A 26,788-nucleotide genomic window follows, 5' to 3' on the forward strand; every position below is an offset into this window, starting at 1 on the left:
TGCTTTTGTCTTTGAGCTTTCCCAGCCAGCTTATTCCTGTGTCTACATATTTACATTCCTCTTTCAGACATTTCCATCTTATCTGAAGAATGCATTAGTGACATTGTTTCCTACATCATTCAGCAGCAACTGATAAATTCAGTTCAGTTGGGTGCCAAATGAAAATGCCCTTGCCACTCAGGTCCTGCCAGAATGAGAGGTTAACATTAAAGACAAAGTGAATTTTCTTAGAGGATCACATTCACCTGATTCAAGGTGGATCTAAATTAGTAGCTGATTTAAATGCAATCAAAAGGCCCTTGTTTAAATACTACTACAATCACTAATACTAACTCAGATATAGCATACTGTCACTATCCATAAAAATACCTTATTTATTTCATGAATGAAAATAAACCCAATAAAAATCTGGTCCTAAAAAATTCACATTATTCACAAATTCAAATAAAACATTCTTTAATGTAAGACTAAAAAGATTTTATTGTGACTGAAAAATGTTCAATTACAAATAAATCCCAGCTCAATATTTTTGAACACAATAAATAAAACAAAAAAATAAATAGACTATTAAATAAGGTTAAAAAAAAACAATGGAAGAATATCTGACTTTTAAGTAAGAAAATGCTAATATGTGGTGTTGTTTGGGCTGGTGTTATTCTTTTTTTAAAATTATTATTATTATTATTATTATTATTATTATTCTCCCAAGAACTTCAATATGGATTTAGTAGTAAGACAGCCATTCAATCCTAAAATAAAAAAAAAATAAAATAAATTTAAATGAGATCAAAGAAATTGTCCGATTACTATGTGGATATACTGCCATATGACCACACAATAATGTCATCATTAAGAAATAGGACACCGCACTTACAATCTCTTAAAGGGAGAATACATCAGATGAAAGGCAAACAAAACAAAATATTATCAATCAAGTTCTTTGCATTTTTTAACATATGCAAATTAAACATTAAGAAAATCATTAGTAAGGCACTACAAGGCCATACAATCTCTATTACAAATCTGTAACAAAGTGGAATTGTCCCCAAATAAGTCATTTTTCAAAGTCTTGCAAAGTCATGTTCTGTTGAAAAGTATGGAAAAAGGTTAATGCATAGAACAGCATTTCATCCCATAACTTCTGCTTTCATAAAACACAAAATAAGCCTGTCAGAGCAGTCTAGAGTATCTGCATTATCATTATCATGTGTGAAAACATGAATGTGCTCGTACAACATCAACAACACAACTTGGTCTTTACTCTTGGCATCTACTACTGCTGGTAGATATCTTGCAATAGTTTCCTATTGCATGTTTGTATTGTCACTTGGCCCACATATCACAAACTGAGAACCACTTGCTGGCATCACACAGAAAAGTCATATATTTTCATTTGATTCAACCTGACATGATGCTGTAGTTGTGCATGTCAAATTATAACTTAGAACATTTTTGGTTCTTTACCCATTTCCATTTTGTCATCCTGGCTCGGTTCTGAATGTCACATTACCATAATATTCCATAATGATAAAGGCTGAAACATGGGATAGAGAGAAAAGCCCCGCATTAAGCTGAGTATACTCATCCTCTGAGATTCCATATTTAAGTGCTATTTCGCTGTGGTGTGTCTATTTCTTATCTTGCTGAGAAGAAACTGACTGCCTAACCTTGCCATTTCTTTCAGGCCAAATGCATTTATAAAGATTTGTATTACTAAGAGCTTAATGGCAATGTCAAACTTGCTTATAGCTGGCAAAAAATGGCCAGCTCCAGCTACAACAGGGCCCAGAGGGCATTATATCTTTTTTATGTCCTGCTGTACATTGGTTATTCTCATGAACTGACCTATAACCATTATCCCACTCTCTGCTACAGAAAACCATGAGATAAATGACTCTTACTTGTCAGCAGGAGAAGTAGCGTTGTTTAGATAGTCATACTACTTTCTCCAAAGCACAAAGCAAAGATGGTGCCATAACACAAAGCAAGGTCAATCAAGTAAAATGCCAAGGCAATTCAGGCAGTCACTCTACACAACTGGAAGGACCATGTCCATAAGTCCAGATGTACTACAGAAGAATGACAGATATTTTGATCTTTTGCCGGCAAAGTAAGCATGCACATAAATCAAAACAGAAAAGCAACAAAAAAGAAAATTTAACTGTACTTCTTTCTGAAAAAAAAATGTTGTAAAAATATATATTTCAAATATACATGTTTTGACTGGTACAGCATTAGTTTTTTTTTTTCTTTTTTTAATTTTCATTCATCTTTCCCCACCATATCAAATATGCTACAAGTCTCATTTGCTGTGAGAGTCTGTCTTGATAGGCTGGAGGATGATGTCCAGGTCAAAGACCGTCCCTGCGGCCTGAGCCAAGTGCAGCTTACAGTATTCTGTCCATCAGCAGACACAAAGAGTTCCTGGTCCCCTGGAGTGAGCTCCAGAATTGTGTAAATATTTCACACTGCAAATACACTTAGGGTGCTGGTCTGGTCCTTTAGTCCCAAGATGCTGTAAGCAATCCTCTTCAGGTGCCCAGGCAGACGAACTCCAATGTTACGAATGTCCCTGCGAGAGAAAAGAGAGGAATTAGAGGAGAATGTAAGGAAAATGGTAGGCTGATACAATGTATTGTATTACAGAAATACTCAAGTGTCTGTCAGCATAATCACGGCTTACTTTCTGACACATATGTATTGTATGATCAACTACCACAGTAATTTACAGAATATACTCTGTATTTAATTAAAAAAGAGAGCATGAGACCTATTCATATTATAACCCATTGGGCTGTTGCTTAATTTATGCAGAATGAGTCTGTGAACATTTTTCCTAATAAAGCTTGTAAATGATGCTGAAAATATGGATAGTTGGGTCTTCCAGAGAGTTTTCCAAAGAGAAATATCCATGATACTATGTTTCCAGCTTTGCCGTATGGGTGGAGTTCATGAATACTTGAGTATGGATACCACAAAACCTTATGGAAACTGAACGTATCCGGAGCCTTTTTTTAATTTACTGAACTGCTTCAGTGTTTGGGGAAAAATAGGTTGGAAAAAAAACCCAAAACAAACCTAAAATCAGACAGCTTTAACGAGACATTGCATTTATATCTTAACATGTATTTATAGGTAAGGTTGGAGTTTCAAATTATCTAGTTGTGTAAAATAAAACATTTATTGTAAGATTTCAGCAACTATTATAGTTGCAAATATGCAGGTTCTCTGCTTCTATCTGAACACAGGGATAGATTTCAAAATGATTGTTCATATACGTTCATGCAAGTGGTATAAGGAGATTTGTTTGAATTTGCCCAGAGTATTCATTAAAGTTTCTGGATACAATATAAATGTTGAATGTGTTGCTTAAAAAAAGCCAGACTCTCAAGCAACACTTCACAGGCGTCACAGTAGCCAAGTCCTGATTACAGATTTAATTTACCACCTTCACTGACTTAATAAGGCTTCCCCATCACTGCCCTGAGTCACTGTGGCCGGCAACCCCAGCCAGTGGAAGATTTGTAAATAGTTTCTGGCTTTTCAAGAGTGCAACCAGATGACAACAGATGGAACACTCAACCATAAAATAAAACAAAAACCAAGAAGAAAAAAACATGACAAACACATCAAAGGCATTTCTGTTTCTCCGCACATAGTTCATCCAGCTTCCAAGCTAAAAACACTCGTGGGAGTGGAGCTGGAGGTCAGAGAACACCCAGCTACAGTAGCCTCCTCCACTCTCTATCTTCCATGCTCCTCCCAATATTCATCAGCTGGACTGCTTTATTTCTGAGGTCTAAGACATCTATTCCTCTTTAGGGACACTTCCCGCCACACTTCTATCAGCAATTAGATATTAATTCTGTCCTCAGTGAAGCCTTTATTCATCCAGGCCACTCCCCATCCTTCTGTCCTGTTGTTTTAAGGGGAGCTGCCACATGGCCTGTGGCCTCAAATGGGGAGAAAAACCAGTGGTTACTGGCTACAGTGTGTACACAACCCTTGACTGGTGCTGTGGGCAAAAGGAGGAATTGAGAGAGGCATAGGAAGGAACGTTTGGAGGAAGAGTTGGGATGGAGAAGGCCACAAGCTACCACATATTGGTCATCAAAAAAAGGAAAAATAAAATCCATTCTTTGCCTTGTACCACCATTTTTCCATTCGACCTCACACAACACACGGAGCTTTTACTCGTCAGAACGGTGGATTCTCACTCTGTAAAAAATGCACGTCCTGAAGCTTGTGTAAATGTCTCGCAAAGCAGTTAAATAGTAATTACCCAATGCGGTTTAAATCTTGGCCAAATACAGTAAAGCATAAATGGTCTGTGGCTGTCCAAACTTTCTCTGGTAACCAGCACATAAATTTAAGCCACGTTCAATTTGCCATGCTTCAAAAAACAACTGTTTATACATTCTTTAAAAATTGCAGCGACTTTCAAGATACCATCTCATTCACATAACACTGTCCATACCAGTCATCCAGAGATGAAAGTTCTGATCCAGTGCCATATGAAAGAGAGCTCTTAACACAATCAAACTGATTCCACAATGAAAGACTGTGCCCATCTAATCAGAGCCCATGAGACCGTTCCATTCAAATACGTGCTTTGCATAATGACGGTTTGCAACCTCATGCATTTTGAATACCACAAAATACAGAAAGTCATTCTGTTTTAGACAGTTGTACATGCCCTTACATTTGTAATTCATATGTTTCTGATGAAAATCTGAGGAGTAAACTGACACTCATATCTGAGGAATAAAGTCTTCTGAAGTTAATGCATGGCACCTTAACAATATTTTGTAAGACCATTGTTATTAGTCAATTTTCCATTAAAGAATCACATATTTTTAAAGGTAAACACCTAGGATTTATTTCTCATTTCTGGCATAATTATTAAGATGTAAAATTCAGTGATATCGGTGAAAGGCTTGTGAAATGCTCCTTTCTAGAAACTAGAGTAAAACATATTCATAGTTGTAGTGTTAGGAACCAGACATCAAAAGAGCTTAATGCCCTAAAAAGCTACTTCATGAAAAGTAATTATATGTAGTGGGTATAAATACACTGTTGAATGTTTGAGAAACAGTTTTATGATAGTTTGGAAAGGTTTATGAGTTAACATTTTTTATACACATTCAGGATGGAGGGGAAATACCAGGGTGCAGTAAGACAAAATCACCCTCAAAGAAATTTTAACCATTATTTTATACTTACCATCATCACATAAGACACAGAATGTGTGTTGTTTCACTGTTATTTAAAAAAAAATTGTATTAAAAGCAAGGGACAATTGCAATCCAAGTATAGACCCTTGCTTTTAACATCGGTGAACCCACGGTGAAACAACACACATTCTGTGTCTTATGTGATGCTAGTAAGTATAAAATAGTGGTTAAAATTTCTTTGAGGGTGATTTTGTCTTACTGCAACTGTTCCTATCATTACCACTGTAAAGACTCAATACTTTAATTTAAAAAAAGGGAAACAAGCAGATTTCTTTAAAAAACTGCCAGGATGATCTTGAATGATAAAGGGTGATGGCACCAAATGGTGGGCTTTTTCATGTATCACGATAAATTGCCCATGAGATGTTGAAAAATTCACAGTATCTGCGCCTAAATAAGTTTTGACCTATAAGTTTGACCCAAGCAAATGTGCATGATTTATGCTGACTCATAAATTTTGCTCTCTGTAGGGGTTTTCAGTATTACTCACTCGCTCTTCATCTGTAGCACCTGCTCCATGCTGACAACACCCGCCATGCTGAAGTTTTCACTGTACTGACTCATCTTGATGGACTCAAGCCATTCAGACACAGACCTGAAGGGAGAGCCATCAGAGCCACTGGTGCTGGGAAGCCGGATGGAAACACTGGGAGGGGGAAAAAAAGTAGAAAAATAAAAGAAATGAAATGCAAATAACGTCAGCAGACCACACAAGGACATCTTTTTGTCTTCATCCTTTGTTGCAGTTGCGGAGCATGAGAGATGCATTCAAAGAATCAAACCTGTTTGTTCAGTCACTGGATCTGATAAAATTTTTCATCCAATCACTTCTTCAACCCCTCGCACAAATATGCACCTACACCATGACAATCACAAAAGCCAATCTCCTTAAGCCGATTCATGCATGTCATAACTTTTCAAAGACCCAGTTGTTTTGACATAAAGCTTGGCTTCACTATGAAACTGAGTTCCACTTGTGTAACAACTATGCGTGTCTCAGCTCCCCCCGCTGCCAGTATTTCCATGCTCAAGACATGAACTAGGAAAGACTGATACCATGAATTTTCCTTTGAGCTGATTCAGTGTAATACCAAATGTAGTGTTCCAATGCCAAAACTGATTTAATCGTCTTGTACATTCTTTGGATGTTTAGAATATTGGCATTTTGTCTCACAGTACACCACTATTCAAAGTCCAGCCATCATTTCTGCAATTTCCATTCAAAGGGGCTATTAAGTACAAGTTATTCAATTTCCAGTATGAAGAAACCCCTAATCCTAGAACAAAATATGTGTTTAAAAGAACATTACAGATATGTTTTAGTATTTAGTGTACTCTTTTTGTCTATTACAACCTTCTTTGCAGAATATGTGCTTGATTTTTCAAATGATTGTCTGAACCTTTTCGGAATTTTCTGTTTTCACTGTTCAAGAATTCACAGTAATCAGTATGGGTTGTATTCAGAATGGGATGAGCTATATCTTAGTAGGAAAGGAGGTATGTCTACGTTGAATACAAAAAGGTAAACTCTTACCGAGGGTCAAAATCTGCAATGGCTTTGAGGGAGTCAGGACTTTTGAGGAGCTTGTCTAAGAGGCTTAAGATGTCCTGGAAGCGTGGTCTCTTAGAGCGATCCTGCAGCCAACACTGCAGCATAAGCTGGTACACAGCAGAAGGACAATCCATCGGAGCAGGGAGCCGGAAAGCCTCATTAATGGCCTTCATCACCTACAGAGACACAAAAGGAAACAACCAGATTGAAGATGTTTTCACAAATTAATACGGTCTCTGATAAGACTAAGAACAGTCTGTCACTTTTTAGAACGAGTGAGGTGTGGTAAGGACACCCTTCAAAGTCAGTGAAGTTTGACCAGGCCGTACCTCGTGGTTGCTCATATCCCAGTAGGGTCTCTCCCCAAAGGCCATCACTTCCCACATGACTATGCCAAAGCTCCACACATCACTAGCTGAAGTAAATTTCCTATAAGCAATGGCTTCTGGTGCGGTCCAGCGGATGGGAATTTTGCCTCCCTTTGGAAGAAAACCACAAAAACAAGAGTCAGACCAATCGTTTCAAACAACATCCAAGAAATAATAATAAGGTCCATCTAATGTTAAAATAAAGACAGCTGGAGTGTAGAACAGCTTGTATAAACATTCTACCAAAAATATTTCATTAAATTGCTAGGTGAGCATACACTAGTAGTGTAGGTGCCCTCAGGGTCATCCTCAAGAACTCGGGACAGGCCAAAGTCAGACACTTTGCACTCCAGCTTGCAGTTGACCAGGATATTGCGGGCAGCAAGGTCCCTGTGAACGTAGCTCATGTCTGAGAGGTACTTCATACCAGCTGCAATGCCACGGAGCATACCCACAAGCTGGAATGAAGACATCTCCCCATCGTGGTCCTGGGAAAAAAGGAAGGGTTTCATTAATTGTACTAGAGTATTTCATTGTGGATTACATTGGAAACACCTATCAGCAGGTGCACTTGTGAGGTTCACCATGCCTGAATGGATATGGATGATGTCATATGGATGACAGCCATTATATCATGGTGAGAGTGATATGTGTGGGTACAATATGTGTAACTAATAACCTGGTGACAAACTTACCCTTAAATATTTATCCAGGGCACCATTTTCCATATACTCAGTGACAATCATGGCATGCTTGACTGTAAAAGAAATTAAACATTAAACTCTTGAAATGTAAAATGATGTGCAGGAATGGGAAAAACAGGAGAAATTAAGAGGCAAATATAGAAAAAGTATACTTACATTTGGTAACCACTCCCTCCAGACGAATTATATTTTGATGGGAGAACTGGCCCATGATGCTGGCCTCACTCAGGAAGTCCTGCCTTTGCTTCTCAGAGTAGCCTGGTTTCAATGTCTTAATGGCTACTGCTGCCTCCTTCCTTCCAGGAATTTTCAGGATGCCTCTGTAAACCTCTCCAAACTCACCTACAGCACATCCACCAGCATGCAGAGAAACATGAGGGTGTCAGATAAGCTGCAGCTCAACTACTATAATCTCAGAATTAAGCATGGGGGCTATTACAGTGACATTTGGAGTAAAATCTTTGAAGCCTTCTCAGATAGCACAGAGAGGAAATGGTAAACAAGGCACGTGGGTGAGAACACCTGGAGCTGTGGGCTATAATGAAACTCTAGAGTGGTCAATGACTGGCTATGGGGAGGGGATTTTGTGTGTTACTGCTGGGTGGAGGTGGGGGCATGGGAATCAGCTGTCATGCGCAAACGAAGAAGAGAGAGAGGGCCGTGGGAAGGCCTGCGGGGGAGTTCATAGGGGAAAGGTGACCACGCTGCCCTAATTTTCTCATCTAAGGGTTTGGGAGGCCCACTCGTTGAGGTATATCCAATAAATAGAGGCTTTTGTTTAAATTAGCTGTTTATTCATGTGCGCTTTCACATAAATATACTACAGATTAATTGGTCTGTTATTAGCACTCTACTCTGAAGCCTGCAGGACATGGAAGGGCCATATAGAGGGTTAAGAAAACAAAGCTAGCTTCACTGAACAATCTTTAGAAGGAAAATAAAATGCTCTCTAGAGGAGCGCACCAAACTAAAAATATGCCAATAAACAGAGCAAGATTCTGATGCATTCAGACCAGCTTTAACTGTCAGTCCACACTTCTAAAAGTACAATGTTCCTAAACTGTTCCAGACTAAGACTTATCTTTGTAGGTCTCTAGGATATACACTTAACTGCTATAGAATCTTTACATAATTTTTCACCGACTTCTTGATTACACAAGCGGTACTTTTAAAAAAGCAACAATTGGATGAGGATTAAAAGGGTTTCTTCTATGGCACCACTCCAAACAACCCTTTTAAACATAGCAGCATAGAATGTACCAACCTGCTCCAATCACTTTCTGCTTGGTGATGTGGGTTGGATGAATCTCACTGGCAAATTTGAGCACAGCAGTATTGGGGTCTTCATACGTGTGAGGATCAACATACGTCTTCAGAGGCTTCAGTTGCTCTGGAGAAGAGATTTACTCACATTAGTGAAGAGCAGACAAGGAGATGAGAGTGGAGCCACTGAGAAGTGGGAAAGAAGGACAATTTCGGGGAAAAGAAAAAGGAAAGCATCTTATATTAACCTGGGCTAGAGAAGTAGGCGTCCTCTGGTCCTTGCCTTGCATGAGAGTTTCTTCTGCTGTAGGAAAAAAAAACAAAAAAAAACGACTTAATGAGCGGCAGGGGTATTTGAGCAAACCGAAATATTTCTTTTCGTACTTAGAGCTTAAAGAATGGCCAGTGCTGGGGCCGGCTCCTTTCAGTCGAGGAGCACTTTGATAAAAAGCTGTCTGTGTTTGCCAAGTGGGGACAGGGGTCTGGGTTATCGTAGATAACTAACGAGGGTTTGGGTCACCTTCACAGAGTTTAACACCCAATAGAACCAACCGACACTTATCTGGCACAATGTATGCCCCAGGTTCATTCCTTTCAAACATGGCTCTTGTTAAAGCACACTTATCGAGCAGTGGCAAGTTGCATTCAACAGCAATTCTTCCCAGTGTAGTGAGGAATATATTCAGATAAAGACAGAGGGATCTCTGAAAAGCACGACTCTGAATGGGTTTGGACATTTCAGATCACTGACAAAGTAGGAGGCGGCTTCTACAAGAGGCGAGCAATAGAAGCTGACGATTTGGATATGATTTCCAGATAGGTGTGTGAAAATGACTTAGGATAAAAGATCTTATCTAGCTGTGTTTGGCTAACACAATGTTATTAATAGCATTGTTGATATTGTCTAGAATATCAATGTGTAAATATAAAGATACAAAAATGATATTAAAATCACAGAGCTCTTAGAAAGAAAAAGAAGTATCTCTAACCGTTTGTGTAAAAGCAGGACAACCACCACGATGAAGAGCATGACCCCTCCTCCCACCGCAGCTCCCAGAATCACCGCTGTGTTCCCCGGGTTCGGAGGAACTGAGACAACAACAATACAGGAATCATGCAAACATTCACACAGGTTCAGAACAACACACAGAATATCATTTGATTACAAAAAAGGGCTACTGAAAAATAAACAGTCAAACACAGTAAACCAACACGGCATTCTTGGTGTGGGGCCAGTTTACAACAACGTCACAACCACCCCATCCCTTCACTCAGTATAAACAGTGATTACATAAACAGTTATGTTTCACTGCTTTTCCCACATTTACCTTCTGGTGGTGTTGAAAACTCCTGTTCCATACTGTAGCTTCCAGGATTCCCATCAGCGCTGAGAGCTTGGACTTTAATCAGATAGACCGTAGAGGGAGACAGCTCACTGATCTTTACAGAGTTCGTTTCCAGCACCAGAACTGTGTAGGTAGTGACCTTGGAATTGGCCTTCTCCTCGTCTTTGTCCTGCTGATGATATTTAACCATTATTTTACATCCTGGAAGTTCTGCTTTAGCAAACATGAAATCTCTTGAGCAGTGAAAAGTCTCTCAAAAACGTCTGATATCCCCATCCTAATCCTAACCCAACATTCATGTTAACATACTATTCTACAAAAAGTAATGAGACAGGCTTATTTTTAGCAGATACTCATTCGAGAAGGTGGTATTCCTGACCTTTTTGCGGTACATAAGCTCATAACGGATGGAGCTGGGCGTGGCACGGCGAGACACTGTCCAGGAAAGCAACAGACTTGTAGGGCTGCTCTCAACCAAGTGCATTGCGGTCACTTTTGGAGGATCTGTGAAGAGAGAATATGAAAGATGTGAACCACATTTATTCATTTATTTTTCCTAACCACTTATCCAGTTGAGGGTCTAAGTGGGTCTGGAGACTATGCGCACAGCCTGGACAAAGCGCCAGTCCATAACAGGACATCACACACACACACACACACACACACACACACACACACACACACACAGACACAGACACAGACACAGACACAGACACACACAGACACACAGACACATCTGTGAACTTCCCACAGTGAAAACAGAAATTGGAAATGTAACCTATAGGTTCACTATTTATACCAAGCTTGCTAGTTAAACAAAGTCTTAATATAGTTCTCCACCAATAAGTGTTCCATTGCTTTATGTTCCTAGTGATACTGCTGCTGACCTGTATAGTGCAGGGCTGTGTAGATGGAGCTGGTGGCTCTCTGAGTGCTGAGTGGGGACACTCCATTTCGAGCCTCCACAGTGAAGGTGTAATTCAGATGTTGCTCCAGTTCACTAATGATGATGCTAGTCTCTTTCAGGTCAGTGTTGCTGGGTTCATAGCGAACCTTCTCTCCACAGGGCTGACACACATCCTTCTCGCAGCGCTCACACACCACACTGTATGTGATGTCTTCACGGCCCCCTTTGTCAGCTGGGGGGCTCCAGGACAACAGCAACTTGCCTACAGCCATCTGAGCTGTGGTGGCAACCAGCTTTTGGGGAGCTGAGGGTAAACCTGTTCAGGGGAAAAAAACGGTAATTAAAGACTCTCAGTGACAGACAAGCTTTCAGTGATCAGCCGTCAGGCTCCTGGAAATCCACCTACTTTTCTTGTTCTAACCCACTGGACTACACTTGCCCTTGTTTAACACCTACTAATACACCTTATCCAGCCAATTAGGACTTATAAATGTCATTAACATTTGAAGCAGGCATGGATTTCATTCTTCTTTTTATTATGTTAATACTAGGTTATACTTTAATATATCTATATTTATTTACTTTAATATATAATCTATTATTATTTTTAGGCTACTGCTTAAAACATGTAACATACTTTCTTGTATGTTACCCTGTGCTGCAACAGAACTGCTTGTTTTGTCTCCTCTGATACCTAGTCCACTATTACACATCAGCTGATCAGCTATTAGTCTGATACCAAACTAAGTGCCATCTCTAGTCTGAGCTAACTCCTGGTGGAAGGCAGATCCGCAGGAACGAAGATGCTTTCAAAAGCCTAGTGGTGGCGGGGATGAAAATAAAATAGATTTGAGGGTGTCTTAATAAACAAGAGGAAGACCAATTTATCAGCTATATCAGAGATTAGAACAGTGTGGGGAGACAATTGAGTTTCTCACCTGAGCAGGGGGCAGTGAGAGGGTCTTCTGGAGCACGATAGAAGCCCTGCAGGCAGGGACAGCTCAGGGCTCCAGAGCTGGAGGGTTGAGTGTTCGTCGGACAGCGTTCACAAGCCTCAGCTGACACTGAGGATTTGAAGAAGCCTGGCTTGCACTCTGTTAAAAGACCACACATGCAACACTTGGATGAGGAACCGAAAAATAGAAAGTACCTAAAAATGACACTGCTTTGAGGGTCTCAGTGAAAAAAATGCTGCACAGAAAGTTCAGCAAATCTCATATATTCAAAAGTTTCCCTCTTATTTTTTGGAAGGTTAAGTACAAGGTTGCGCAAAGTTGACTGAACAAGGCATAGCATGCCACACTCTTAAACCATCCCCCCTCATCTCTGTGTACAGGACCAGTCATCCTGCATTCCAGATTTTCATAGACACTTGACAAGTGAGATGACAGAGCACATAAAACGGATATGTTAAATCTGTCTGAGATTGCACAGATGTCAGGGAGACACTGTATGGATATGATTTCATTATTAAAATCATGGAAGCTTTTAGATATTTTTTTAGAAGTGTAATTATGGGACGACCCAATGAATTACTTAGGTATATTTACATTTTATTTACAGTCTGTAAACAAAAAAGTTCTGTGTCTGCACCGCTGACTTTTTGATAGAATGGCAATAATTGACGAAATAGATTCAAAATTTCAAATGATTATATTATGAACACTGTACCTACAAACACAATTATGGTACACTGGAAACACAACACTTTTTTTTTTAAATAAAATCAAACCAACAAATCCCAAATTACATCCATCTTTCTAACAGCTAGCAATAAGTGAGCATGAAAGTAGTGTATGAGTAAGGTCCTACTATAAAAATTGATAAATATAGCATGACACGCATGACAGGGACAGCAGAGGGTAGGATTTGCACAACACAAACATGCTCATACAGCCATACATAAAAATGTACAAACAGGAAGGCAGAGAAAGGTCTGTTGTGAATTGGTCCAAAACATTCCAGCAAGTGCAGCTCATGTCCTTCCTTTGTCCACTTCCACCTTCCACCACATCTATAACATTTTATGTAACTTTTAATAAACCACTGGACTTTTACAGTCTACAGAGTATCAATGCAGTGGCTATCACTTTCAGAGACATGTGCGTTAATCAAAAGACTATTTGGCAAGGCAGACATCATCACCCTGCACAATAAGGAGGTTTAAACAATATCATGAAATCCCCCCAAAAAACCAAGTAGGTTTGTGTGTGTGTGTGTGTGTGTGTGTGTATGTGGGAGAGAGAGAGAGAGAGAGAGAGAGAGAGAGAGAGAGAGAGAGAGAGAGAGAGAGAGAGAGAGAGAGAGAGAGAGAGAGTGAGAGAGAGAGAGAGAGAACAGTGTTGGAATACAGCCAAAGATACCGCATGCTTGTAGATAAAATATTTGAGGAGTCAGGGTTGGTTTCGATATTGAGGCTGCTTAAGGACACTTAATGAAGCAGAGAAAACATGAACCTACAGAGAACATCCTGTTTCATTCAGTCCAGGTCCATTCAAAATATTACTGTAACACAAGACACCTACACCAAAATCACTGTTTTCACTTCCTGGTGGCCTTCTGTCTAAACAGCTATTTTGCCAACACTATTAATAACAAATTGAGGAGCTTCTTCCATTTTTTAGGCTTTTGTATCAATTGAGGCCCTGTTTTGGGTTGGGCTAGTCAAAGAGGAGGGGAGGGGGTCTAAACGGAGGTATACATTACCTCAAAATATACCAGAGCACACATTCTCCAATTTCAAAAGAAAATTCTCAGCATGAAAAGAATTCAGCGTGGCGACCAAAAGCCAGCCAAGGCGTTCGTTCTTCCTTTCAAGTCCACTCCTTGCCTTGTTTCTCTGCCAGCTGTTACTGAGACTTTACTACGACTCATTAAGGCAGTGTGGGGAGGTAGGATGGAGGAAAGAAAAAGGGGGAGGAAGGGGCCAAGGGAGACGAGAGAGGGATAACGATTCCTGCTGGGGTTGGAGAGAAAAGAGAGGGGGCGAGAGAAGAAAAAAAACCCTTCCTATTCACCCCATAAGGGGGCTGAACAGCTGCTGCTGTGGACCTCCAATTCACATGCCCGCAGCCTCCACCTCTCCAGCCATAATCCCCTGAATTCTTGGGTTCCCCTCGCTCACTCACCACCACATGCAAGGGTCCAGCCTAGGCATTCACCAGTCTTTCAGCCCCAGACAACAGGCACAGGACGCCACTCCATTCAGAGAGAGGGAAAACACTTGTTGCAAATAGTGGAGATGCCACATGCCACATGAATACACAGGGCTGGCTTCTTAACGACACAGAACAAAAACTCTGCGTTCTTCTTGGGCCAGTGTATGGAGGCTTTACAGTGGAGTCTTTAACCCTATTATCAAAATGCACCGCCACTAACAATAGCAAGAATTTCTTAGGTGTATGCCACAAAAGGAGCAGTCTGAGGAACAAGTAAATTAAATTCAAGTTCAAACTTGGCAAATCTATATCATTATTCCAGTTCAAGCCTGTACCTGGTATTACATGAGCTATTTTTTTTTTATTTACTTATTTATTTATTTATTTATTTATATATTTGAGAATTTTTCACTTTCCAAAATATAGCAGGAATGTGGTCTGAGTAAGCGAAGGGCTTTGTCTTTGTGCACTGGACACAACAGGAAGCAGGAAGCATGAGGCTGACGCTTTGCTTCCTTCCTAGGCCAGCCAATCAAAGCATGTGCAGGGTGAGCTGGAGAATATTGCTCAGATTCTGGAGAAACGGAAGGAGGACTATATTTGATGGCAAAAAAATCCAAACCAAAAAAAAAAAAACCACAAAAGAGGTCAGAGGAAAGTAATGGACATTATGACTCTTCAGGAATGCTAATTACATTGTATGTATTAAAGACTTCCCAACACAACGAGGTAAAAAATTTCTAATGGGTGATATGGCAAATATTGTGAATTTTGAATGCACAGGTCAGATCATGATATTTTATCTATCTATGATTTAACAAAACATGATGCACCAATAATGGCTTGTTTAAAAGAAAAAGGGTGTGTGTGGGGGATCACAAAATGATGAAACTTCAGACAGATGTGCCTCTTGTGAAATTTTTCCAAACCTACTTTGTGCTTAGATATTTATTTTTATCAAATCTATTATTTAATCTATTTTTTATATAATTAAAAATATGTTGTGGTTTATTCAAATGTGACATTTAACAGTTCTTTGAATATTTATTTATATATACTTTTTTGGTTTTAATCTTAACAAGACTGACATTTGGTGCTTCCAGCCGATTGGGACATTGGGACAAACTCAAAAGTAATTTAATAAAGCTTTATTTTTCATGAAACCTTCACAATCTGCCCATGGTTAGATTATCGTGTATATTACTGTAGTAAGAATATGATATCTTCATAACACCCAGTGTTGGTGAAATGTGGTCATGTTTCTACAAACTCTCCTGGGCTTTCTCCCATCTCTCTGTTTGGCACCAGGGGATTAAGCCTTAAGAGGCTCTGAGTGACTGTTTGTTTATTGTGAGAGTAGCTGAATCCTGTTCTCCTGTGGCCTGCTGTGGTCTGGGAGCTGTGTGGGTTGAGCAGAATTGACGGGCTGAAGATGGACGAGTGGCTGACGTTAATGGATGGATGCACGAATGGACGGAGGGTGAGTTGCTGGTGAATGAATGAGTGTATACATGCTGGCTGGACAACAGGAATCCCTCCAGGACAGGAGTTAGACGGGAGTGTTTTCGCATAAGAAAAAGAACGGAAAACAAAAGGCCCAGTCATTTGAGTCTGGGCTCAGAAGGGCTTACATGTGGCCCCGGGCAGCATTGAGTTAAAATGTCCTGCTCTACTGGGAGCTGATGGCCAAGTAAAACAAACAGAGCGGAGGAGTGAGTGAGGACAGCAGCCAGGGGCTCGTTACACGGTGGTAGTAACGGGGGGAGGTTAAATTCAGAAGTAAGGCCAGTGGGAATAAAAAGAAAGAAAGAAAAACCCACAAACATATACTCATACATGTGTGTATATATAAGAAAATGAAAAATGAAGACTGAAACAATCAGCCGACATATTACAGCCATTAACTTTAAGCAGCCTCCCTTGGAGAACAAGAAAAACCAAAAGCTGAACTAAATCCTGCGCTTTTGGTTCTTTGTGAGGTCTTGATTTTCCATCCTTCTTTGAATGCCCTTTTATGCCATCAGATAATATCTATTTCTATCACATTGAAATCTAAAATCATCCTTGAAGCTTGTGACTGTGGTCATATCAACTACACTTCTTTTTTTTGTGTCTTTGACGTCTGCCAACATGGTCTGTTAGAATAGACATGTGGCCAGTGGAAACAAAGCCAGGGCTTTAGAGTGGGGGTCAATCGTAACTTGAAGCCAGGGGGGAGGTAGGAGGTGGTATAGGAACTAGGTATGGCCAGAGCATTAGTGCAAAGGATTATCAGCCCAATGGACCAGTTGTAAGAGAATTACATCTACACTTTACAATTCCCCCAAGTCTTTCATCTGGTCATTAACAGAGACAATAAATGCTCTAATCCCTTTCTCTTCACACTTTTCACTCATTCTTAAGGAAGAGGAGGAGAAAAAGAAAGAAGCAGTGTAAGAGAAGTCACGAAAGAAAGGAATGCAGCAAAATTCAAAGGCTAAAATAGTAAGAATGAAAGATTTGGTCATTTACAAAAAAAAAGCAAAAAGCTGCACACTAAAACAGGACCAAGGCATTATGAGAAATAAAGCTTTATTACAGCAGCCTGGATCAATAGAAGGACATTTCTGTTCCTTTGGCTCATGCACCGGCTTCCTCGGTTTCAGGTGGCAGTACCAAACGCAGGTTTTTGCCAAAAAGGCCAAGCAAACCAATAAACAAAATTCCTTAATAGCAGGAAAATAAATGAGTGAATGAATGCAGTGAATATGTTCAACAATAGAAATCCCTGAGCCGACGAGTTGCAGGGTCAGAGAGGATTAGCAGGCCTCCGGTTTCCGCTGTAGCCCGTCCTGTTGGGGGGGACGCCACACTGACGTGGGGACAAGAAATTGCTGACCTCACACCCCAACAACACAATACTCTCAACACATACACACTTTCTACCCACTGCCCCCTATTATAGGAATTTCAGACACAGGAAACATGCCCCAAAAGGACTTGCTTGGCAAAACAAAACCTAAACTATACCTTGTGGCATAGCATAGCACTGGCCCCAGAACACAATCAGCAAACATATACATATTTGGCAAGAGTTTAGGGGAAGCAGAAATTGCTGATAGTTCCACACTGTCAAATCTTATCAAAATTATTCACCACTTCAGTGGGCCGGAAAAATCTGGATACTTTCCTCCTACCAGTGACTCATTTAATGATAAGGAAGTTCGTTTAAAATACTGTGTTTGCCTCCCACTTCATCCTCCTGAACACTATTTTGGAAAGATTCCGCCTCAGTTTGCTGTGAATGTATGAAATTCAGGATGAATATAACAATGAGAGTAGTGCAGTCACACTGAAACTTGTAATAATCATCTCTTCCATGCTTTGTGGCCTGATATGAAAAGTTGTCATTAGGTTGGCAAAGGATCAAAGAGTTTTCATATAAGAATGCCTCTCATTATCTCCGCCTGCCAAGAGAAGCCAACACTGCCTCAAACAAAACCGAAAAGTATAAGCGGCAGCTTTTTGATAAGTAAACAGAAATCTTCAGTATGTGCGGCATAAATATATAACATAAGGGCAACTCCAACTGTTAGATGTGTGAGAGAGGAAACAAAGTTAGTCAACCAGAAGCAAAAAGGCGAGGGTTAGCCTGAAGGAAAGGTGGGAGTAATTACAGGTCAGCCAGGGAAACCAACCTAAAGCTTTACAGATCACCATTATGCTCCACATATTTCCAAAGTGCTTGCCAGCATGCTTTCAGAAGCGGGTTATATTCACATAGTAAAAAGAAGCACACACAGATCTCTCAGATTTCAGTTCTTTTGCTGAGGACAAAATGCTGTCCACCATCATCTAGGGATTTCTCTCACCTTTCACCTCCACAGACCTGCGAAACAATGTGCTCTGTGGGCCGGTAAACTGTGCAAAGAGCCCAGCATGAGGGCTGCAGTTAGGCTGAGATTGAGGTTGATTTCTTTATCCTTCTATTATGCTGCACCTCTCTCCACACGGTCCAACAGCAAACAGGGTCTAAATACCCTAGGGAAGTGCTCATGTCAGACTAATGGAAGAATTCACACAGTGGCTTTTTCCAAGCAATGCGAAGTTTTAAACGCTTGTCCAAAATGTCCAAACCTCTAAAGAATGCCATTTTAGTGCCTGCATCTTAAAATCTGAAGAAACTCTCATGTTGTAATTTACATTGTTTATTACCAACCTATTACGATCAAAGCTTTATACTCAAAGTTTATCTTAGATGAATCTCGTGTAAACTTGGTGTGTAATTACAAGCATCTATTTGTCTTTGAGACACAGACGGTGGATAAGCAAGGCTGTTTATTTACAGAACACTACTGGAAATCTGCTAGGCAGTGTAAACAAGGCTGTGTGAAACTGGATGTTTAAACTTTCCGCACATGTCACTTTCAAGACCTGTACTCAAAGCCAGAAATAACACCATCCATATCCAGCCAACAACAATAAAATAAAGCTTCTTTCTGTTTGCTGATTTCTGTTTTTTGCCTGCCCTCTTCACAGTGCCAAAGGAGTTGGATAAAAAGAGCAGTGTGAGACAAGATACATCAGTTGCCATATCCCAGAGTTTTAGATCAAACAACTTTAAATGGCTTCTGCATATTTTCAGAATGAGGCCTTTGATATTTAGTGTGCAGTAGCACATATAAATAGTCAATTTCAATTAATAATTTTTTTCACAAATCATCTAAGAGACCTGTTGTTTTTTTTGCATCCATGGGTTTTAATGCACTGCATGAGGAACATATACATTTTTCAGACAGCAGACAGCTTCTCTGTGATTCACAGGTGACACAAACTGGCCAGTCTTTTTGTGAATAGCATAGGTGAGACCTGTAATTTTGGAACAATGGGTCAAGTGACATAATGGAGAAACTGGTTTGCATTTTCAACTGGAAACATCAAGCTATAAGTGATCTTCTCTAAATGGTTTCTATTTCTATAAAATGTAATAAAGTAATTTCGTCACACCCTAAATTTTGCTTAAACACCGGTACTGGGATGTAGCAAAGAAAGGCAGAAATCTAAAGAACAAGTTATAAAACCAAGCTGTAGGCAAAACCAGTATTTACTGCATGCGCACACAAATACGCACACACACACATGCAATCAAGTCAATTACTATCCCACCATTCACTAACTATGCATCAGAGCCCCAACTTAGTCACCAACGGCTTTAGTTCCAGTAAAGGGGAAAAAAATCAATTACAGTTAAAGACCTACTTAAAAAAGTCTGAAAGGTCCCAGACCAAGCCCTGACCGCTTTCTTTTTCCCCACCAAACACCTACAACAGAGTGGCCAACATATTTTAGAGGCTTCCAAAAACTATAGTTATTTGTCCAACTCCGCATCAGAAGGCTTTACGGCCTGCGACAGGGCGTGGGCATAGGCGTCTTGCGCAATCTAAGCAGTAGGTTGAGGAGTGAGGCTTTGTGTGGTCAGCTAAGGTATGCGCTTCTTTATGCCAGAGAAAATTATGAGTGTGGAAGGGTGTGTTTTATGGCTGGAAAACTGTGTCAATGTCAATACTGAATCAACCTGTAAGGTGTGTGCCATTCAATGTGTGACTAATCTCCTTCTGTCTGTCTTTCTGTGCTGTTTGATTGAAGGCTGCCTCACTCATTTAACCTGCCATTCCCTCTAGTGCCCTCTTATTGATTGAGCTTCATCTACTGTACATCCATCACCGAGAGTCACTTCAGGCCTGGAGCTAACCCCAGGGAACACAGCACCCAACTGTGAAAATGTAAATGGCTGCTTTTTCTGAATATAAATGGACTGCATGTATTTAATACCTCTGCCTTTGTGTGAGGATCACACAATTCATAAAATTGTTAATTAAAATGCAAGTTAATTTATAAACAAAATCAGTTCAAAAATAGACAGAGTTCTATCAAATCTATTATACATTGGCAGTGGTTTATCATTTATTAACTATTTATTATTTACATATTCTTTGTTATTTCACATTAGTTTTTATTAACTACATTTTCACTGGTCCATTTTTATTAATATAACATTAGGTTTGTCTGAGCTTTGAAAGTGTCTTCAAATGTGTTCAAACCTTATTAAAATTTGTTTAAAAAAGTTTGTGTCCTGAAACTGAAATTATATAGTAAATATGCCACTCTTTTCCCAATCCTTTTCTGATTTTGTGGAAACCACTGTAAATTACACAATTTCGACTTTTAAAATTGTTTATATATTTATTGCACTATAAGAAGTCTTGTTCATTACAGTAACATTAAATGACCATTTCCCCCCTTTTTTTCAATCCTTTTTCAATGCAGTTTTACCAGTCTGTTTAATATAAAACTAAACTGTTGCAGAACACATAAATATAGGATTTTAATTCATTAAGTTATGGTGAAAATCTTTAGTAAGGCTGTGAATTTTGAAGGTTAGATCAGTGAAACTTTTTACACTGGGATTGTTGAGATATAAGTGACCATTTTATATTTTTAGCAACTGTACATCCATCACAGAGGCACCTCTGGCCTGGAGCTTTCCCTCGGGAATTCCTCTTACCCACAGTAATAGGGGAGGCTCCTTGGTAAACCTTGCTGGAATGCACCATAAGAGGTGGGGGCAAGTGAGACCAATAGCTGGAGCTAAACACTGTGCTACATTGTTCTGCTACCTTAACATTCCAATCCCCAAACTTTTCACCATCCCCTCCCTATCGGCCTCTCTCAACCTGCATCTATCTCTTCTGTGCGCATACACGCACACACACACTCGCACACCTGTTCCCTAGGTTTGCGTTTAAAATTTTCTGTGAACCATTTCATAAAACTCGTGTTAAAGGAAATAGTTGGTATGCGGTTGAATTCTGGTGATATACCTGCCTCTACAAGAGTCACTATTATTGAGAAAGCTTTGTTAAAGTGGTGGGGTTTTGAAGGCATTTGTAATGGAATGATTGTGAACAGGCCCTAGCATGCTGCGACTCCCATGTGCATTTATTCAGTCACAAAACACCTGAACGTCAAATGGCTGCTCTTGTGTGGTGAGAGAAAGAACAGAGAACCAGGGTAAGTAACAAGGAAGAAAAAAAATTAAATAGCAACAACAAAATCATATAGATGTGCCACAGAAGAGATCTACTCGGAAGCAGGTTTGAGTCCATAAAAAAATTTTGTCTTTAGAACAAGAATGTGAAACAGTCACATACTTAAGATTCTGGGGTTAAAAAGGTCAGATACGCAACTGTAAAGAGAAAAAAAGCTTTTCCAAATGCACTGCATTTTTGTTCAAGCAGAGTACTGTAACAAAATGGAAGGTAAGGTAATGTTAAACGTATGGAAAATTATCAAAATAAATATTACAAAAATGGATTCTAAAAGCATTGTTTTTAAAACTGTTAACAAGACCAAAACCTACAATTTTGTATAATTTTGAGTGATTTTAGTTCTAGTTTAATATATTAAATAACAAAAAATAAACATCTGCCTCAAACCTTCTCATATGTGGTGCTAAAGTGGTAGTTTTCACTTTTTTTTGGCTTATAGTCAATGACAATGTGTTGACATGTATGGGAACGTTGAAGGATTTTGCTTGAGCTAGTTCACCCAAAGGAGTATTCCATTACAATGCTAAAAATGTAACAAAACTAAAATACACATAATCCTCTATAATAAATAACAATGCTGACACAAAAATCATATTTTATTCATTTACAGTTTAAATTCATAACCAAAACTATTTTCTTAAATGAATATCAGATTTGGGGCCTGGAAGCAGGGACTATTTGAATCAGACAAAGGGACTTATGTATTTCTTACCTTGGCACGAATCATTAATAGCTTCATATCCAGGGCGGCACTTGCACTGGCCCACTGGCACCACCCACTCTCCTTCCACAGTGCAGTAAATGCGTGGTTGGTCCTCACTCTCAGCATTTTCCACACAGGCCCCAGCCACCTCCCGCAGGGCCTGGTTCTCCCCCCCTGCCACTGTCTCGGGGAAGGCTGCCAAGCTTTTCACCGTGGCTGGGCAGGTTTTATAATACACCCTCACTGAGTAGATAGCCACGCAAGCCCCAATGTCCTGGAAGGCCAAATAAAAACCCTTCCTGGACAGATTATCCACCACTCGAGTCTCCGTGTTGATCTTCATGTCTCCAACACCAGAGATTTCATCAGGTGCGATGGTGGCCACTTTACGAAACTGCCCTTTGCGGAAGTTTGTGCCAATATCCGCATCTGCTTCAGATGTGTACAGGTTAAATGTCTCTTTGCAGGTGAGTGAGTCTGCACCGAAGCTGTTACAATCACGTACAACAAACCGGATCTCCACAAAAACCCGTGTGGCAGTAGGGTGGCGCTGTATGAAGGTGGTGCGCAGCCAATTGTCCTGCTCTCGTGCCTCCACATTACAGATGAAGTAGTTATAGAGCAAAGAACCATTCACAGCCTGCTGGGCAACCTCCCACTGAAACAAAAAAAAAATAAAATGAAAGGGTGAACTTACAATTTTCATGATAGTTTTCACATCACAGACTACAGAAATGCTATCATGATACAATAATAAATAAATCAAATAAGAATTAATTATAACTCTCATTAAGAATAGAGTTATATGCAAATGTTGGAAATCTACAGTCAAAATACAATTTGTTGATTTTCTAACCAAAACTATGTTTAGACATCAACAGTGGAACAACTAATGCCACAAATTTTGTGCACAATTCCTATTTATTTTCTCAGTTTAACATACATACATGTGTCCAAAATGTTAAGTTAGCAAATGAACAGTAAACTGTTCAAACACCTACTGGATGTAGGGTTTATGTACTTTTTATTTGCACAACTCCAATAAATTGCCCAGAGGCACTTTAACTTGTGCATAGTACTGTACATAAAACTAAAATCTTTTCCAAGAAAAAAATAAAATCCCTATTTCACTAACTGTTGCACTCTAGACACATCTCTACATTCCCATTTATACAAACTTTGTTGTTTTAAGCTTTTTTATATATATATCTGCATTTAGTTAACACAGTATAACAGTCTAATGATATCCACAAAAAGAGTCAAATCTATGGAATTCATTATGATAATATTATAAAAAAAACACCTCCCAGTTCTGATGTATGTGAAGAAGAGTCAAAACCAAGTCTGCCAAATAGCAACTGTTGAGGGCAAAAATAACACAAAGTGTCTCCAGTGTGGAATCTTAAGTACTACTGAGGACACTGGATCATTATCCATTATCCTTTGGCAGAGAATAGCACATCATTCCAACTAGTGTAAATGGACTGATGTAACGTGCTGTAATGCAGTTTTTTTTCTTCACAGAAGCAACATTTAAGTTCTTTTCCTCTGTGATCTACCACTGTGCCATTAATTACAGGAGAGGTGTATTATTTTCACAGTGTGTGGCTCAACAATAAAAAAGTTTATACCACACAACTGTGCAGCAAATGCTTCTATAAAAGTCAGCTCAGTTCAACACATTTCATCATTTTAAAGACCTCTCCTATGTGAAACCTAAATGCTAGTTGTCACATTTTGTTGATAGCTGAATTGCTAATAAATATATAAAGTTGAAGAATTGCAGGTCCTGTACTCTAGTTCACCCAAGGGAGTATTCCATTACAAAACTAAAATAGATGGTGTTTAAAACCTCAAAATGCCTAACCCATCACAAACGACCAGAAATTAAAAATCCCAGAATATTTCACTTTCCACAAACACAATGTAAACAGCTCCCAAGATAACTGCGAACTAAAAAGCTAAAGTTCCAGAACTTCTAACTCTGTACAAATCTGCTCCAAAAAACGTAGCGGTTCTACTACAATGTAACTCTCAGTAGAAGTTAATGAATACAAGACCAAACATGCCCCAACCTCTTGTCCTCCACCATTAGCATGGTAAAAAAGTGATTTGCATTAGCATTGAATGTAACCAAACATGGAAATTAGACAAATAAAGCACAAAGGCCCAAGAACATGGCAGGTGGAGCACTAATGTAAATGTTTAGGGCAATTCAAGTCAAGAGCAGTCAAAAGTTTCTGGAAATGTTTGGATTATTTGTTTGAGAAAAAGTGTCCATGAGCATCTAATTTTGGGCCAAAGGAGGGGGGGAGTAGGCGACTTAACAAAACTGCTACACTGACATGTTTCAGAAAGCACCACATGCGCCCAAGTTGAAATGTTAATTACACCCTTAGTTATACAATCCTGAAGACAGGGCTTTAAAACCACAGCAGGCCACAAATATTCTCAAGCAGCAAACTAGCTGCAGGCCTCCAAACTTTTCTAGGAGCGAGAAAATCCTGGATTTTTCCTGCTCCACACCAGTAATGCTTAAAATTCATGATGCTCCACGTGAAACAAATGTGACATTGAACTGAATAAACCCAAACTAAGTGAAATTTAATATTTGACACCATGGAAAGTTCAAAGTCCATATGAAATTAAAGAGGAGCTATTCCAGATTACTCACCCCTTGCACATCTGGCCAGGTCAGCCAGCCCAGCTCTCCACCGGACGCCACCATGTCCAGCAACACCTCTGTGTTAAAGGTGAAAAAAAAAAAAATCACCTTCACACCTCACATTTTACTAAATAACATTCCACAAAAAAGGTTTTCCTGAATAAGCAGCATGTAAAATATCATCCTTTTTTTAAATTAAATTTATGGCTAGGTTTCAAACCCAAACAGTGCAATGACAAACATTTGCATAATAATTATTCTGCAGTATGGGGAATATAAATTTTACACACACAAAAGTTATGAACTTGTTTTCAACCAAACATTAGACATGCGGTGCACACTTTCTACAATAAGAACTGTAAATGAGCTTCTCTAGAATTTTGCTTTTACTCTGACATATTCCCTCCATTCATCTGATACATCAAATATAAATATCACCTATTTTTGATATATCTTCAGAAGTTTAAGTCTAAATAAGGAATAGTGCCTGAGCATTCCTGAATCCGGTTAAAAAAACTGGATAAATGTTTCATACCGTTTTTAACACTGTCAGTCTGCGAGACTGAGACAAAATTCCTCTTTAGTTTTCCGCTCTTAAGCATAATCTTGAAGAAGTGCAGCAGGTAAATGTGGAGTAAGGAAGTGGAGCACACTTCAGCCATGTGAGCAAAGCTCAACCTGAGAATTTAAGTCTCAGAACTTTCAAAAATCTTTATTTAAAAAAGCCACTTACCTTCTTTATTCTGTAGAGAAACAAATATAAGTTTCATAAATACACTGACAAATAAAATGCGCTTAATCCTCCTGTAATCCATGTTTCCCTCTCTCCGCGGTGTTAAAGTGCTGGGAGCTGCCCTGGGACTCTGCTGCTGCTCCAGCTGCTCCTCCACAGACCCACAGAGAAACGCGTGGCGTCACAAGTCACGCCCACTGGGCTGCACCGGACGACGCTCCGCCCCTAACCTGCCAAAGTTCACACACCTGTGCAATAGAGCCTTAATTTTTAACTCGAGCATGCATTTATGTCTGCAAAAGGACAGACGTCCTCGATGCCACAGTCTGCTTGTCTTTCTGTCCGTATAAACAGGACAGACTAGGATCTTTAAATCTGCCCCACTGATGTTATTTTAGTTCACTGCAAATTAATGTAATTTTTTTCCTCTTCGACGTTTTGATTCAGTTATCTACTACTTCCCTCTTATCATAGTAATGGTTTGTCCAGTACCTACCTAGAATCATTGGCTACAAGGAAGGAACACACCCTAGACAGCACACCAGATCACAAACCTCACACTATTTTACGTGTGGACAGTTTCACACAACCAATAGACACATATTTTAATTTGGATTGTTGGACGAAACTGAAGCACCCAGGGGAAACCCTGGTGACCAGAGGCATTGGTGTAAGGTCCGCCCAAGGTCAATAAAACCCTGGAGCAGTTTGAAGCAGCACCAATGTACAATAAAAAAAATAATAATTACACACATAGTGTGTGTATAGTTCTCCCGGTGTCCACGTGGGTTTCCTCCGGGTGCTCCGGTTTCCTCCCATAGTCCAAAAACACACGTTGGTAGGTGGATTGGTGACTCAAAAGTTTCCCTAGGTGTGAGTGAATGTGTGAGTGAATGTGTGAGTGAATGTGTGTGTGTGTGTTGCCCTGTGAAGGACTGGCGCCCCCTCCAGGGTGTATTCCTGCCTTGCGCCCAATGATTCCAGGTAGGCTTTGGACCCACTGCGACCCTGAACTGGATAAGCGGTTACAGATAATGAATGAATGAATTAATTACTCACATACACAC

The 26,788-nt window shown here is 39.7% G+C and overlaps 1 protein-coding gene across 3 annotated transcripts; it reads right to left on the bottom strand.

The window, feature by feature from the left end:
- Positions 1-517: 517 nt before the first annotated feature.
- Positions 518-25,851, bottom strand: epha2b (eph receptor A2 b). 3 transcript variants are annotated; one of them, XM_066670503.1, is made up of 17 exons: positions 25,722-25,851; positions 24,998-25,065; positions 22,333-22,981; positions 12,313-12,468; positions 11,355-11,690; positions 10,847-10,971; positions 10,450-10,636; positions 10,111-10,210; positions 9,370-9,425; positions 9,123-9,248; positions 8,015-8,200; positions 7,850-7,911; positions 7,433-7,642; positions 7,116-7,265; positions 6,769-6,962; positions 5,725-5,880; positions 518-2,572 (listed from the first exon to the last, which is right to left on the bottom strand). In XM_066670503.1, the coding sequence occupies exons 1-17, from the start codon at positions 25,801-25,803 to the stop codon at positions 2,464-2,466; spliced, it is 2,952 nt and encodes a 983-aa protein (XP_066526600.1). In that variant the 5' UTR covers positions 25,804-25,851; the 3' UTR covers positions 518-2,463. The 3 variants fall into 3 exon arrangements, with proteins under 3 accessions (XP_066526600.1, XP_066526601.1, XP_066526599.1); XM_066670504.1 differs by having other exon boundaries at positions 9,370-9,422; positions 10,450-10,639; XM_066670502.1 differs by having other exon boundaries at positions 10,450-10,639.
- Positions 25,852-26,788: the final 937 nt, after the last annotated feature.

This window comes from Hoplias malabaricus, chromosome 5 (assembly GCF_029633855.1).
Source record: "Hoplias malabaricus isolate fHopMal1 chromosome 5, fHopMal1.hap1, whole genome shotgun sequence".
In the NCBI taxonomy this organism is placed as follows: Eukaryota; Metazoa; Chordata; class Actinopteri; order Characiformes; family Erythrinidae; genus Hoplias; species Hoplias malabaricus.